Here is a 16655-nt window from a genome sequence, read left to right as displayed (position 1 = left end):
TTACTAAACCGGAAAAAATAAAATTTAATGACAATTATTGTATAAAATCTGTTCACTGTTTTGATAACTCGTCGTTTGCATTGACAAGTGATGGACATGTGTTTAGTTGGGGTCAAAATCGTTGCAATCAATTGGGACTTAATTGCAATAATCTAATGATATGTAGACCTCAATTGATATGTAATCTATCGGGCATTACATCCATACAATCAGTTGTCGGAAATACATATTTCAGTAGTGATTATAAAAATAAAGTGTATATTTGTGGTGAATATTACAATGAAAATAATGAAATTGATATACAAATGACACCAAAATTATTGGGTAATTGTAATGAATTTAGTGATATTCAGTCAATTAAATCTAATAAATGGAATGAAAGATCATTTATGTGTTCAATGGATGATATGGTCTATAAATTGATTAGAAACAACAAATTTAATACAAAATATAATAATTATTTTGATTATTGTGTTAATGAATATCATATAACATATAAAACATATAATTCGAGTGAATTCACTGACAGTATAATTAAATTTATTGAATATACAATTAAATCAATTAAATCTGATTATAAAAGTTTAGATACTTTGAACAAAGGTATATTTTTCTTAACTTTTAATTAATATTTATAATATTAATTGAGTTTTATTTATAAATTTATAGAAACTGTTTATAACATATATTATAGATGTTATGATGAATTGCAAGCATTGGGTTCGGGAAGCTTTGGATCAGTTTATAAATGCAAATATAAATTGGATAATAATATATTTGCAATTAAAATAATTAAAATACCAGGTATTTATTTTAATAGTTTTATATATAAAAAACAAAAATATAATTATTATTATTTAATATATTTATAATAATAAAAAACAAAATTTATATTTTTTATATATATTATTTAAAATCAAACAGAAAATAGTTTAATAAATGAGATGTTTTTGAAAGAAATTGAAAGATTGACTAAAATAACGGCACAATATTTAGTTAATAACAACACATTTTGGTTATACGATAATTGTATATATATTTCAATGGATTATTGCATAATGAGTCTGAAAGAAGCCATCAAATTGAAAGCACAGGTATTTGATAGACAATCAACAGATGAACCCATGAATTGTATGGAGTATTACATTACGTGTGAAATACTGTTAGAAGTGTTAGAATGTGTCCGATATTTGCATGAATTGAATCCACCGGTCATTCATCGCGACCTAAAACCCGACAACATATTGATAGCACACGTCATTAGAAACGGACGGTTCGTTAAGTTATGTGATTTGGGATTAATAACAGTTCACGAAATGGTATCACAGAGTCATACGAAGGGTGTGGGAACTCCTAAATATATGGCACCCGAAGTCAGATTTGGTCGTAAATATGACACCAAAGCTGATGTCTATAGTATTAGTTTTATTATTGAACAGTTGTTCGATACGGATGTCAATGAGTTTGTATTAAAATTATATTTTAATTTTTTATAATAAAATTATTTCAATACTTTTATATTTAGTTCACGCGATAAATATATATCACATGAATGGAGTGACAAATATTGTAAACTATTGAATGTTATAAAACATACGATGCAACCGGTCTATGATGACAGACCTACCTGTTCTCAGATCATTGAACAGTACAATGAATGGGCTATCGATAGCACAGTTGTTACAAATGATATCGAGTTTAATGAAAAACTCCAACAAATCAAACACAAGGAATGGAAACTCCGTATAGAAAACATGGATTCAGAGCCAGAATTATGGCAATTGTTTTATACATTTGTTTGCATTAAAACTAAATATTTTAATCTAAATATTTAAATTTAATTAAATTTATAAACTATTAAATTTATAGAGTAAGCTAATGGTTATATAATTAAAAATATTAAAATATTAATAAATTCATATAACATATATTAAAATTGTTCACATTTTAAAATACACTTATAACTACAGGTATTAACATAATATTTATTAAATAATTATTGTTCCTAATTAATTTGGTTGTTAATTAATTAATGTAATAAAGTAATGCTTATATAATAAGCAAATATTATAATATTGAAAAAAACATATAACTGAATAGTATTTTTTTCAAATTTCACAATTTCACAAAATTTCACACATTTTTCAGTACATATAAACTATTAACACAACATTTATTATATACTAATTGTTACCTTATTTATGTAACTTTTACTTATTATTACTTATTTTGTTACCTAAATTAATTTGGTTTCCTAATTAGTTTTTATATATATATATACATAAATATATATTATTAAATACTATATTAAGTAATTTAATGAAATGTTAATATATAGATAGCAATCATTAAAATATTAATAATATTTTTTTTTAATATTTTATAAATTTACACATTTTCAGTAATTATAAAATTATTAATACAACATTTATTGTAAAATTATATTATTAATTTGTATAAAATATAAAAATTATAATCTATTTTATTAAATAAATTATGGTAATTGTTTGAATTGAAGTTTGTTAGCATTAATTCTAAATATTTTTGTGTAATAAATGTTAAAATATAAAAATTGAATTCCTATAACTTCAATAGTAGTAATAATAATAACATTTTACAAATAATAATCGTATTAATTGTAATTTAATAGATTTTAAATACATCACATAAAAATTTTTGTAGATAAAAATTTAACCTCTAAAATGATTATACTAAAAAAATTAGTCAAAATTATTGAAAATAGCGGATAAATTTTTAAAAATGACTAACAATTTAAGTTAAACATCTAAAGCAGTTAATTACAACACAAAGTTATAACAATAAATTATTTTAGTTTTAAAAAATTCAATTTCATCACCATAAATATTGCATCAACAAATACATTTTTTCAACATAAATATAGCATAACCAAATAAATTGTTTCAATATAAATATTTTGTCATAAAAATGTCAATTAATAGTTTAGTAATATGACTATCATAGACTATTTGTTATCAGGAATAAATAATTTTTTATAATATGACAAAAACAATTAACTTAAATTAAATAAAAATTTGTTTTTCGATAATGCTTTCTCGCATTCTCAACTGGTTTTTATTTATCTTAATTAAATTATTTAACTAATTCAGATTTATAAAATAAAAACAAAATAAATTATTAATAGTATTTCATATTATTTAATATTAATTAATAAAGATTCTTAAATTTAATAAAAAATTTTATTGAAATTTTTATATGAAAGTGCTTTTTGATTACTATTAGTAATTTTATATAAAAGTTTAATATTTTTTAAAACAAATTATAATTATTTTAAAGTAAAAAAAAGGATTTTTATATTTAAAGCTATTTTTATATAGTATACAGTATTAAAATAAAAATAATATTCTGGTCTAAATTATTTTATTGTTTTTATTTAAGATATATATTATGTATATTAAGATATATATTGTGTTAATATCTCGTATTAATATATGTAATAGTAAACTATAATTTATTATCAGGCTCTATAATAAATTCAATGTTTTAATAAATAGATAATAAATAAATATATTGGTTTATAACTGTTTTCCCGTTATATTATAATTTAAAAATTAACAAATAAAACCAAATATGTTATTAAAAAAATTGATTATCTGTTATAATTTCAATTCAATATTAACAGTAGAAGTGACAACTGGGGCCAAAATCAGGCATTAAAGCCCCTAAATTACTGGTTCTCTATACAATATCTTATAAACTGGGAGTCAAATTTTATTTTAAATTTTAATAAATAAAGTAACTATATATTTACCTTATTTTATATGGCAACTATTAATCTAAAATTAGAATAAAGTTTAATCAAGATGTTTTCTTATCTAAAATTTTTATTAAATTGTTTTATTACATACCGAATGCATGTTAAATATTTTAAAATATTAAGAATAATTTTATTTTATTTTTTATTACGCAATTAAATTAAACCATATGTATGTAACTATACATTTTTAATTAATTTAATTATTAACAATATTAAATTAATAATTAAGTTTTAATTAATACTATTTTATATAACTTAAGCATAATTCAAATTTCAAATCATTTGACTTTAATATTTGCATGATAGACATTAATAATTAAATTCTAACTTAAATAATTTAATAAAAAATGCTATTAAAACTACTAATTCTTATTCTAATTGTGGTTTTCATAGAGTATTGTTATACGGATCAAAGTAATAATAATAATAAATTTTATTTAGTTGTAAATAAAAGTAAAATGTAATTTTAATTTTGCATTTAAATTGATTATTTAGCAAACAATGATGATTTTAAAATTGCCTTCCATCTCTGAATCTGTTGTGTTGTAAATGTCGTCGTGTTTTACCCGCCCCCGAATAACTGAGCTACATTTCAATTTGTAACAAAGGGCATACCCATTGACCGAGCAGCAATCTACGGGTGCAGAACACTTAGCTACATAATTGGTGGAAGTGCATTTAGTTTCCCGATAAGTTCTACCGCTATATAACTGGTGGAGGTGCATTTCCGACGTATGTATGTGTATGTATGTTGTGTTTGTATGTATGTCTGTGTGTATGTGTGTATGTGTGTCTATGTATTTGTGTGTATGTGTGTGTGTGTGTGTATGTATGTGTGTGTATGTATGTGTGTGTATGTATGTGTGTATGTATGTGTGTGTATGTATGTGTGTGTATGTATGTGTGTGTATGTATGTGTGTGTATGTATGTGTGTGTATGTATGTGTGTATGTATGTGTGTGTATGTATGTGTTTGTATGTATGTGTGTGTATGTATTTTTGTGTATGTATTTGTGTGTATGTATGTGTTTGTATGTAAGTGTTTGTATGTATGTGTGTGTATGTATGTGTGTGTATGTATTTGTATGTATGTATGTGTGTGTGTGTATGGTTAACAAAACTTTTTTTATTAAATTAATTTGATTAACTATAACATCAATACTATTATTTTTTAATTTTTTATTTATTGTAATGATCAAAATATATTTTAAATAACATTATATAACAAACTGTATTTCAAAAAATAATTGCAATAAAATAATTTTTTAATAATACAATTTTATTTATAATACAATTAGCTATACATATTATAAATTGATTTTTATCTATTATCATATAGTTATAATAATTATAATTGTTTAGCTGTTTAATCAAAAAATTTAATTTATAAAAAAAAATATTTATTTTATTTATTATAATATAGATTATAAGTTTAATTTTTAAAAGATCATCAACAAAAAAAATAATTTTATTATCTAACTTATTGTATTGAATAAAATTATTACAATAATAAATGATTTAATAATAATAATTATTTTTTTTAAATAGATATTTATACAATTTATAATTAATATTGATTTTTATTTATATATAATTATAAAATTCAAGTCATTTGATTTTATAAACATTATATTATTATTGTCTTGATTTTCTGGTTGATTATTATTTCTATTTAATAATTTAGTTTTAATTAAATACTTTAATAATTTTAAAATCATATTGTTTAATAAACTAATTGAGAAACCAAAAAATACACCAAGTATAGCTGCAATTTGAATTAAATAATCTATAAATGTAATTTTTGGCAATTTTTCTACAATAATATCAGGAATATTTGATTTTTTAATCGAAACTAAATAAATATTACTTAATTTATCAATTAATTTATTTTCATAATGAATATTATAATATGTTTCTAAACAATCGACAACAGATTTACTCTTTTTAAAACATTTTTTGTTTAACAAACTATTGTTGTTGTTGTTTGTTGTAACAAATTTAAGATGAGCATGCGAATTTGACTTTTTACCAAGTGGATTCCATAAAAAATGTCCTGGATATTTATTAGTTTGATTAACAAATCTATCTATAAAACTTTCATCTTGACATTGTTGATTAGTTAGTTTACTTGAACAAAACCAACCATGATCATTTAATTTTTTATAGGAAATAGTTTTTAAATCATAGCTTAAAATGTGTTTAAAATTATAATTGTTTGTTAGCAAAATACTAATCGATCCTTTTTGGATACTTTTATAAACTTGGTTTGTAAGTGAATGTATTGTTATTGACAATAATTTGTTATATAATTTTATATTATTAATAATTGAAAATTTATAAACAATTTCTGATAAAATAGTAGTCAATATTTCGATATTATTCATAGAATTCGGTTGCAATGTATAGCACACATCAAAATAATTAATTGATTTAATAATAGTTACATAACTTTTTAAACAATTCACATAATTTATATCATAATTCGTAATATTAATTATTTTGCATTTAATAATTTTATCCAATGAACCAATTAGATTAAATTGTTCGCTTAACGTAAAATCATTATTGAATTTATTCAAATCAAATATTTTCTCATTTGTTTTAGTATTATTATTAGTATAATTATCATAAACATTTTGGTTAATCATTGTAGATTTATCCATACATATTGTAGCACCGGGTAATTCAGGGTTTGTTTTTGTTATGGTATCATCCAATGTTTCACCTTGATAATATTGATTAGTAATAATGTAGAATTGTAGTGAAAATAAAACAAAATTTATAAAAAAAGAATAACTTAAAATTTTAAAAAACATTTTTTAAGTTAAAATTAATTTTGATATGATATTAATAAATATTTTATAACTATTTAATGCAAATATTCGAATACTATTTATTATTTTGAATTTTTGCATTAGTTTAATAAAATATATTTATGATATAAATGTATTAAATGTAAATACATCTAAATAAATATTTATAAATAATATAATATTTTTTTATTTAAATAATAGGACAAACATATGAATGTCAATCTGAATCAATTATTGACTAAATAAATGCTTATTATTTAAGTAAAACATTTATTATTATGAATTTTATTGAAAACATTTTTAAATAGATTGTATATTATTATTTGTTAAAATGTCAAAATATAATATAAAAAATTAATAAAACTCTATATATAATAATTATGTAGTGTAAAAATATTGTAAATTTGTATATATATATACAGTAGAAGGATTTCACATATAGGTGCGAACTTTTTATCTGCATATTGTATTAAAAGTAAAGCTAACACAGAAAAAAAATTTGGAGACTAATGATATGGACACATGACTAAATCACATGACTAATATTTAATAAGATAAAAGTATATCATATTAGGTTTCTATTAAAATAATATACTTATTAATGTATCTAGAATAAGTTATAAAACAACAAGTTATATATACACCAATAGTAATTAATTATTCAAGCAATTAAAAAAAATTAACAATAAATATCGTCATTAAAATTTTTATAGTCATACAAATTTTTTTTAGTGTAACTTATTAATAAAAGTAAATTATCCAAACTATCTAAAGAATTATAGGACAATCCGTTCTCTGTATATATATATATATATATAATTAATATATTTATAAAAATTAATTATTGCTTTTTATGATTATTATTATCATTTTATTTATAATTATTTGTTGTATTTTTTTAGTATTGATTGAAATGAAATCTTTTAATAAGTTTTTTTTAACAATAAGTTTTTTATTAACACTATTTATTAGTGACTCGTAAACTAATATATTATTAGTAATAACTAATAATTATCTATTTTTTGTACGTATTCTCTCTCTCTCTCTCTCTCTCTCTCTATCTATCTATCTATCTATCTATCTATCTATCACAGTGTCATACGTCAGGTGTGGGAAGTCCTAAATATATGGCACCCGAAGTCATAAGTGGTCGCAAATATGACACCAAAGCTGATGTCTATAGTATTAGTGTTATTATTGAAGAGTTGTTCGATACGGATGTCAATGAGTTTGTATTAAAATTATATTTTAGTTACTTTTTATAAATATATTTCAATACTTTTCTGTTTAGTTCACGCGATAAATATATATCATATGAATGGAGTGACAAATATTGTAATTTATTGAATGTTATTAAACATACGATGCAACCGGTCTATGATGACAGACCTACATGTGCTCAGATCATTCAACAGTACAATGAATGGCATATAACAAAGTTTTACAAATTATGACAAATCAAAAGAAATAAAACTGAGTATAAAAACATGGATTCAGAGCCAGAATTGTATAATAAATAATATAATAACATAATCTAAGAAACAAATAAAATAAAAAAACATTAATAACTATTAAAAACATATGATTTGATTTTATTGATAATTTTATATCTTCTATGATATATCTCCGATCTGTCCATCATTTTTGATAAATGCGATGAATAGAGACACCGAAGTGTAGGCAATAGTATTGGCAATCGATTCAATTGATTTAACGATACTCTCATAAAATCATAGGCAATACCAAGTCGTCCATTATTGTCGTCGAACACATTGTCGGGAATTAACGGCATTTTACCGAAACGGGCGCTAAAATGTGTCAAAATAGTAAACTTTGCAGACATTCTTCGACCGACATCGATGGCCTCCGATACGGTTGAGTGACACTGTTTTCTGGCCAACAGTGCCAACGAGTCGTCCTGAGTGGCTTCGTGTATGAGTAGATCACATCCCTGTCCTCTGTCGATAAGCTGATCGGTTGGTTCGGCGTCACCGGAATAGACAATTCGTTTATTGCCATCAATGGTCTCTAGTAGGACACCAAACGAATCCAAACAGTGAACAACTGGAATCGCTTCCAATCGATTGAGTCTTAAATCAGACAAAACACTTGTAATATCTTTGTCGCAGAGTTCAGTTGTCGCGTAACAAACATATTGATGGCTAATATCTTCAAACTCTCGATTATATTGATTTAGCCAATCGTTAACCATCGGCGGTATAAATATAGTCAACGGTTTGTTTGTATATTTATACGAGTCTTTGATTAGTTGAATGAGTCCCATGTGATGGTCAGTATGAATATGACTAACAAATATGGCTTTTAATTTCTGGTAAAAATAATTGTTAATATAATTTGAACCATAGAAGCGATACAACTGACCGCTAGTGTCTTCACCGCAATCTAGAAGTATTGACGACTCATCGGTAATATTGACTAAAATTGCAGAAACATTACGATTAAGCAACGGTTGTGCAGAACTTGTTCCCAAAAATACTATTTCTGGATATTGTTTATCTTCGGAAACATTATTATTATTTGATTGACTTTCAAGTAGTTGTTGTTTGGCTTTTAAATCCGATATACTTTCGGCTAAACCTTGTCTTTCATTTTTCAGATGATCTAACAGTGCGTCTTCGCGTATAAACTTCATACTGACTAACTCGAGTCCATCAAAACTGACGCCTCTTTGTCCGAGAGGTCGGAACACATATTGTAGTCCTGTTTGACAGGAAATCAGGTTTTCGTTAATATTATTATTATATAAATTAATTACACTTTTATTGTAATCAATATTTTCTTTAATTAAGGGAAAAATTTTCTCATCCAATGAATTCAATTGCGATTGAGTTCTGTGTAATGAAATTAAACCAAAACTTGGATTCATTTCGTTTAGTATCAGATGTTTGGTTTCGGATCTAAACAGTGATATCAATGACTGATATTCATGTGATTTCATTAAAAAATCAGTAGTCATATGAACAACACATTCAATTGTTTGGATATTTTCATTTAAATTCAATAAAAACTTGTCGTTCAATAAAATACTATTCAATACTTCCAGTGATTGACACTCAAGAATCACAAACGATTGTTCCGGCACTTCGGCTGTCATCACATCAGATGGTCGGACAGTCAAACCGTTGTCCAATTCGAGAGTTTCGCCTGATTTGAGTTTCGATAATAAATTTCTGGGGATTTTCATATGAAAACACTTGTCCAGCAATAGTTGTCCCGCTTTTCGGTTGACTTTACAAAAGTAGACAACTGTGCGATCAGTCTTAGTGTCGCCGGTGTTGACCACTATTGGCCTAATTTCGACATAACTATCGGTAAATATCGTGTCTATTATCGGATCCGATTGATAGTAGTCGACAGCCGATAGCTGACAGTTGTCTAATTTGACGTCAAAATAACGGATCAAATCCAACAGTTTTTGGCTGTCATTGGTATGAATTGTGAATCTCTTGATTCCGGAGTCTATTTGTGTCAATAGTAGACCAGAAATACCGGATATGTTGTGCCAGGAATTGCTTGTGAGGAATAGGTTCTCACATTTGACGGCTTTTATACTATTGAAGAGATAATAATACAAGACATTAATCAATGGATCAGCTCTTAAGCAGCAATTAAAATATAAATACCGGTATTGAGGAAGAAATCGTTGCAATCCTTGGCCACAATTAAACAGATAGAGTCGGTCATCACTGGCCAGACATACTGAACAGGGATTACCAGCGGATCCGTTGCCCAACACATGCAGTGCCGATACCGCCGATGTAGTGGTTGAGGTGTTGTTGTTATCACCCGATTTGGTCCATAATTGTCGGTAATTGACTGCAGTCTTCAGCTTCAGTCCTCTTAATAGACAATAATAATTGATTTTCATTTAAGATTTTAGTCAATAGTTTTCATTACATTTATTGAACACATATTTTATGACAACATTTGCATTAATAATAAATGTTTTATTTATTTATTTATTAATTATTTTTTGTTAATTTAATTATAATAACAATAAAAAACATAAAATTCTATTGAATTCCAAAATTTAAATGTTTTATATAAAAAAAAACTTATGTTTTGAATGAATTGAATAAAATCTAAATGTTTTCACAGTATGTTTGGGTATAAACTGCTGACATCTCTGATATCTAAAAAAATTATTTATTGTAAAAATGATTATATAATGTATTTTTAATGATAATTACTGTACAGTAAATTAAATTTATACATCTATTAGTTATAATTAAATTAAATTACTTATAAAACTTATAAATATTACAGATAAATAATAATATAATTTTAATAAAATTTATTACTAAAAAAAATTAACTAATTAATTATTATTATTATTATTTATATTACATTTATATATATTATTGTAATAGTTTTTAATATATTAATTATTGTTTTCTTAAAAATAGTATAAATAAATTTATAAAATTATTTAATATATATATATATAAATTAATTTTAATATAACAATTATTTTTTAGATTTATCAATTTATTATAGTGCAATAATAATAATAAATTGAATGTATTTCATTATATCATAAATAATATCAAATATATTATTAATAATAAGTGATAACAACTATTAACTTATGGTTACACTGATTAGTACAACAATGGTATTAATATTTTAGATTAAATATACAGTATATATGAAACAATGAAAATATAATAAATTATTTTTACAATTAAATACTAACCACAAAATATATTTATAATTTAATACTTTTTTTAAAATTATAGTTTTTTAAATTCTATAGTATTTAATATTAAAATTATTAATTGTAGTTAAAATGGATAATAAATCAACAAAATTAATAAACAATGAAATAAATGATATAAATATAAAAACACAAGAATTATCACTAAATGATTGGATCGAAAAGATTGATAAGTTTTATGTGTTTGACGACGAATTTGGGGTTAATATGATGTTTGTTACCAAAGATGATGATCGGGTCTATGGATTGGGTGCTAATGTCAACGGATCACTGGGTTTGGGACACAACCAGTGGGTGAGTGAACCACAAGAGATCATAGAGTTGTCGCATAAAAAGTGTATTAAATTTATAAACGGAAGAGAATTTATTGTTTGTTTTTCGAGTAATAGTTTTGTCTATAGTTGTGGTAAAGATAGAAATGGACAGTTAGGTCAGGGAAGTGATAGCAATAAATATAAGAAACCAATGATTATACAAATCAATGACAACAATGATTTGATAAGTGATGTGAGTTGTGGTTCATATCACACATTAGTTTTAACGCATAAGAATGAAGTGTATGGTTGGGGTTGTAATGATTTCGGACAAATCGGTAGCCGAGACACCACTTGTGAATCAATTACTAAACCGGAAAAAATAAAATTTAATGAAAATTATTGTATAAAATCTGTTCACTGTTTTGATAACTCATCGTTTGCATTGACAAGTGATGGACAAGTGTTTAGTTGGGGTCGAAATCGTTGCAATCAATTGGGACTTAATTGCAATAATCTAATGATATGTAGACCACAATTGATATGCAATCTATCGGGTATAACATCCATACAATCGGGTGCAGGAAAAACATATTTCAGTAGTGATTATAAAAATAAAGTGTATATTTGTGGTGATTATTACAATGAAAATAATGTGATTGATATACAAATGACACCAAAATTATTGGGTAATTGTAATGAATTTAGTGATATTCAGTCAATTAAATCCTATAAATGGAATGAAAGAACATTTATGTGTTCAATGGATGATATGGTCTATGAATTGATTAAAAACAACAAATATAATACAAAATATAATAATTATTTTGATTATTGTGTCGATAAATATCATATAACATATAAAACATATAACTCGAGTCAATTCACTGACAGTATAATTGAATTTATTGAATATACAATTAAAACAATTAAATCAAATTATAAAAGTTTAGATACTTTGAACTTAGGTTTGTTTTTCATAACATTTTATTAATATTTATAATATTAATTTAGTCTTATTTATATATTTATAGAAACTGTTTATAACTTATATTATAGAAGATATGATGAGTTGCAAACATTGGGTTCGGGAAGCTTTGGATCGGTTTATAAATGCAAACATAAATTGAATAATAATATATTTGCAATTAAAATAATTAAAATACCAGGTATTTATTTTAATACTTTTATATAATTGTACAATTAAATATTTATTTTTATATGTTTTATATAAAAAGAAAAAATAAAATTGTAATAATTTAATATATTTATAAAAATTACGTCTATATTATATTATTATTTTCTTATTATTAATAATTTAATTAAATTATTTCTACTTATTTAATAAAAATATATTATATTTTACATATTATTTAAAATCAAACAGAAAATAGTTTAATAAATGAGATGTTTTTGAAAGAAATTGAAAGATTGACTAAAATAACGGATCAATATTTAGTTAATAACAACACATTTTGGTTATACGATAATTGTATATATATTGAAATGGATTATTGCATAATGAGTCTGAAAGAAGCCATCAAATTGAAAGCAGATGTATTTGACAGACAATCATCAGATGAACCCATGGATTGTATGGAGTATTACATTACGTGTGAAATACTATTAGAAGTGTTAGAATGTGTCCGATATTTGCATGAATTGAATCCACCGGTCATTCATCGCGACCTCAAACCCGACAACATATTGATAGCCAACGACATCCGAAACGGACGGTTCGTTAAGTTATGTGATTTGGGATTAATAACAGTTATCACGAAATGGTAGAACAAAGTCATACGTCAGGTGTGGGAAGTCCTAAATATATGGCACCCGAAGTCATAAGTGGTCGCAAATATGACACCAAAGCTGATGTCTATAGTATTAGTGTTATTATTGAAGAGTTGTTCGATACGAATGTCAATGAGTTTGTATTAAAATTATATTTTAATTACTTTTAATAAAAATATTTAAATACTTTTATGTTTAGTTCACGCGATAAATATATATCATATGAATGGAGTGACAAATATTGTAAACTATTGAATGTTACTAAACATACGATGCAACCGGTCTATGATGACAGACCTACCTGTGCTCAGATCATTCAACTATACAATGAATGGACTATCGATAGCACAGTTGTTACAAATGATGTCGAGTTTAATGAAAAACTCCAACAAATCAAACACAAGGAATGGAAACTCCGTATAGAAAACATGGATTCAGAGCCAGAATTATGGCAATTGTTTTATACATTTGTTTGCATTAAAACTAAATATTTTAATATAACTTTTTAGATACAATATTAATAATTATTATATCTTATTACTTATTATACATTGTATTCAATAAAAATGTATATAAATTAGTAAATATTGTTTAAAACATAAGCTGTATATACTTTTTTGGCTTTTATTTTCAACTATTGTTTTACATAAATATCTGATATTTTTCTTCAATTCACTTAATATTTCATTAATTAAAGATATTTTATTAATAAATACAATTAATAAAAAACTACAAAAAAATAACAATAAGTTTATTAAGTTATAAATCATATATAAGTGAAATATAATTTATATATTATTTTTTTTGCATAACATCGACATCCAATCCTGATGTGCCATAACTGTCCCATAGCTTGGATCGACTCATCCAATTGATGGACTCAACAGTCTGTTTTTGGATGAATCATATGTAAAACAATTGATTACCGATTTTATGCCAATAAAAATGTAACACAAGTTGGCAAATGTGTCGATAGTTTCAATCGGTTTCAACAAACCAGTGGTCAGTACTAACTTTTCGATCACTTTTTTTTCGGTTACACATTTTGAGTAATAGTTATTATATGTGTTGTAAATAATTGATGGACCAACTATTGATATAGTTAAATCCAAATCATTATAAAAACAAATTAGATTAATTATTTATAAAATTTTCAACAAAAAAAAAACTTTGTAAAAGTTTTGTTTTCTGAATTCTATACGAGCCTTTTGTGTGTGTGCGTGTCTGTCTGTCCGTCCGCCTCGGTGGCCGAAAGCCTAAGTTGTCGGCTTGCGAGTACGACAACCCGAGATCGATACCCGTATGGGCCACCTAAGTTTGTTGGATTTTTAACGCGAGGTAACAGATAATATGTGTACTCTGAACTGTCCACATATATAATGCTGTCCTATCGTTAATAGGGGTACTCCTCTAACTACTGCACTCTCGGCAGTTATGAGTGCTATACACAGTATAACCAACAATACTGGAGAGAAAAATAGTTTAAGGGTTCTCAAAACCCCGTGCATGCAATCATTGTAAAAATCCTGGATATTGTCTGTCCGTCCGTCTGTAGCATTTGTTTTTTGCGAATTTTGAAATTCAGATTGACTTCAGATTCGGTTAGAAGACTACTAATAATGTATTGAAAAGTTGCATCAAAAATGTTCCAACTCTTCCGAAACATAGAGAAAATAGCGGTCAAAATAAAAAATTTTAATATTTATAATTATATAGAGCATCAAAAATAAGATATAATAGATCAAAATTATTATTTTATTTTTTCAAAAAAAAATTGCGGCAAAAGTATGATTTTAAGCTGTTTATTTTGTTATACTTTTAATACATTTAATACAACACATGAGTAGTTGTTTATTTTGTCATACTGAATCATTTGATACCCAACATGACTAAAGTTGAGTTTATTTTGTCACACACTGAGTCATTTGACTATATGACTAAAATCAACTGACAATTAATTAGCGAACATAATATATTATGTCGTCAAAGTTTTTTTTTCTAATAATGCTCTCTTAACTGGTTTTATAATGATTTGTTTGGTATAAAGTGCTTAATCATGTAAATTATAACTGAAAAAATTTAATATAATTTAGAAATAGAAATTTAATATATAAATATATTTAACTCTCTCTCTCTCCCTCTCCCTCTCTTTCTCTCTCTTTCTCTCTCTTTCTCTACTCTCTCTTTCTTTCTCTACTCTCTCTTTCTTTCTCTACTCTCTCTCTCTCTCTCTCTCTCTCTCTCTACACACACACGCTCTCCCTCTCTCTTTTTAAAATTAAAAAAATATATATGTAATTATATATATTGTATATATATATATATATATATATTTGTTATATAATATACGACATTAAAGTTTGTTTATCGGCAATGCTTTTTAGGATTCTCAACTGAACTTTCCATATTAAATATTTTATGACGAAATATAATTAATAAATTATTAGTGATTATTAAAAAATATCAATGATTTTAATATAATATAACTTTAAATACTAATAAATAGTTTTCAGTCTATAGCTATCAAACACTGGCAGAGAGTGACAATACATTGACAGACATACTATTATATATTACGAGACCATAAAACTGATCCATAAAAAAGATGACTAAATTAAACAAAAATATTTGTTTAATTGCTATCAAACTGTTTGGTATTATTATTAATAAGCATATTTTAATTTTACCAACTAAACACTTTTATATTAAAAAAAATAAATATATTTTCTATTAATTATTATTTTTTGTTTGTTTGTTTTAATTCAAGTAATTTTAACAACAATTATCAACAGTTTTGTCAATGCAAATGACGATACTATAGATCCACTGGAAGAACAGTCAGATAAAAGTGATGGTCCATATATTTCGGATCCAAAAAATTAATAATAATTAATAATAATTAATAATAATTAATAATAATTAATAATAATTAATAATAATTAATAATAATTAATAATAATTAATAATAATTAATAATAATTAATAATAATTAATAATAATTAATAATAATTAATAATAATTAATAATAGTTAATATTAAGATTACTAATTAATTAATATTTATCCACAAAAATTAAACAGTTACAATACTTGATGTTTTTTTAAAAAAATTCTATTTACCAAATATTATCTATTTATAAAATTTTATTTAATTTTTCAGAAAAATAATTTTTTGTTTAATAAATATACTGAATTAAAATAAATATTTTTTAACCAAATAATTTGTTTATCTTTGAATTTAATATAGATGAATTATACTAATTA

At 24.1% G+C, this 16655-nt stretch overlaps 2 protein-coding genes across 2 annotated transcripts; both read left to right on the top strand.

The window, feature by feature from the left end:
* Window positions 1-11541: 11541 nt before the first annotated feature.
* On the top strand, window positions 11542-12504 carry LOC128966193 (RCC1 and BTB domain-containing protein 2-like). The gene is made up of 3 exons (XM_054313027.1): window positions 11542-11641; window positions 11749-12376; window positions 12496-12504. Exons 1-3 carry the CDS (start codon window positions 11574-11576, stop codon window positions 12502-12504), a joined length of 705 nt encoding a protein of 234 aa, XP_054169002.1. The 5' UTR covers window positions 11542-11573.
* Window positions 12505-13175: 671 nt separating this feature from the next.
* On the top strand, window positions 13176-15446 carry LOC128966192 (uncharacterized). The gene is made up of 3 exons (XM_054313026.1): window positions 13176-13528; window positions 13592-13843; window positions 15440-15446. Exons 1-3 carry the CDS (start codon window positions 13383-13385, stop codon window positions 15444-15446), a joined length of 405 nt encoding a protein of 134 aa, XP_054169001.1. The 5' UTR covers window positions 13176-13382.
* The last annotated feature ends 1209 nt before the right edge of the window (window positions 15447-16655 follow it).

Source organism: Oppia nitens, unplaced genomic scaffold, assembly GCF_028296485.1.
Source record: "Oppia nitens isolate AA-2021 unplaced genomic scaffold, nextdenovo-longstitch-racon4-pilon3 scaffold19_pilon_pilon_pilon, whole genome shotgun sequence".
Classification (NCBI taxonomy): Eukaryota; Metazoa; Arthropoda; class Arachnida; order Sarcoptiformes; family Oppiidae; genus Oppia; species Oppia nitens.
The sequence above is the reverse complement of the archived record's forward strand: the minus strand, read 5'-3'. Positions and strand labels throughout refer to the sequence as shown.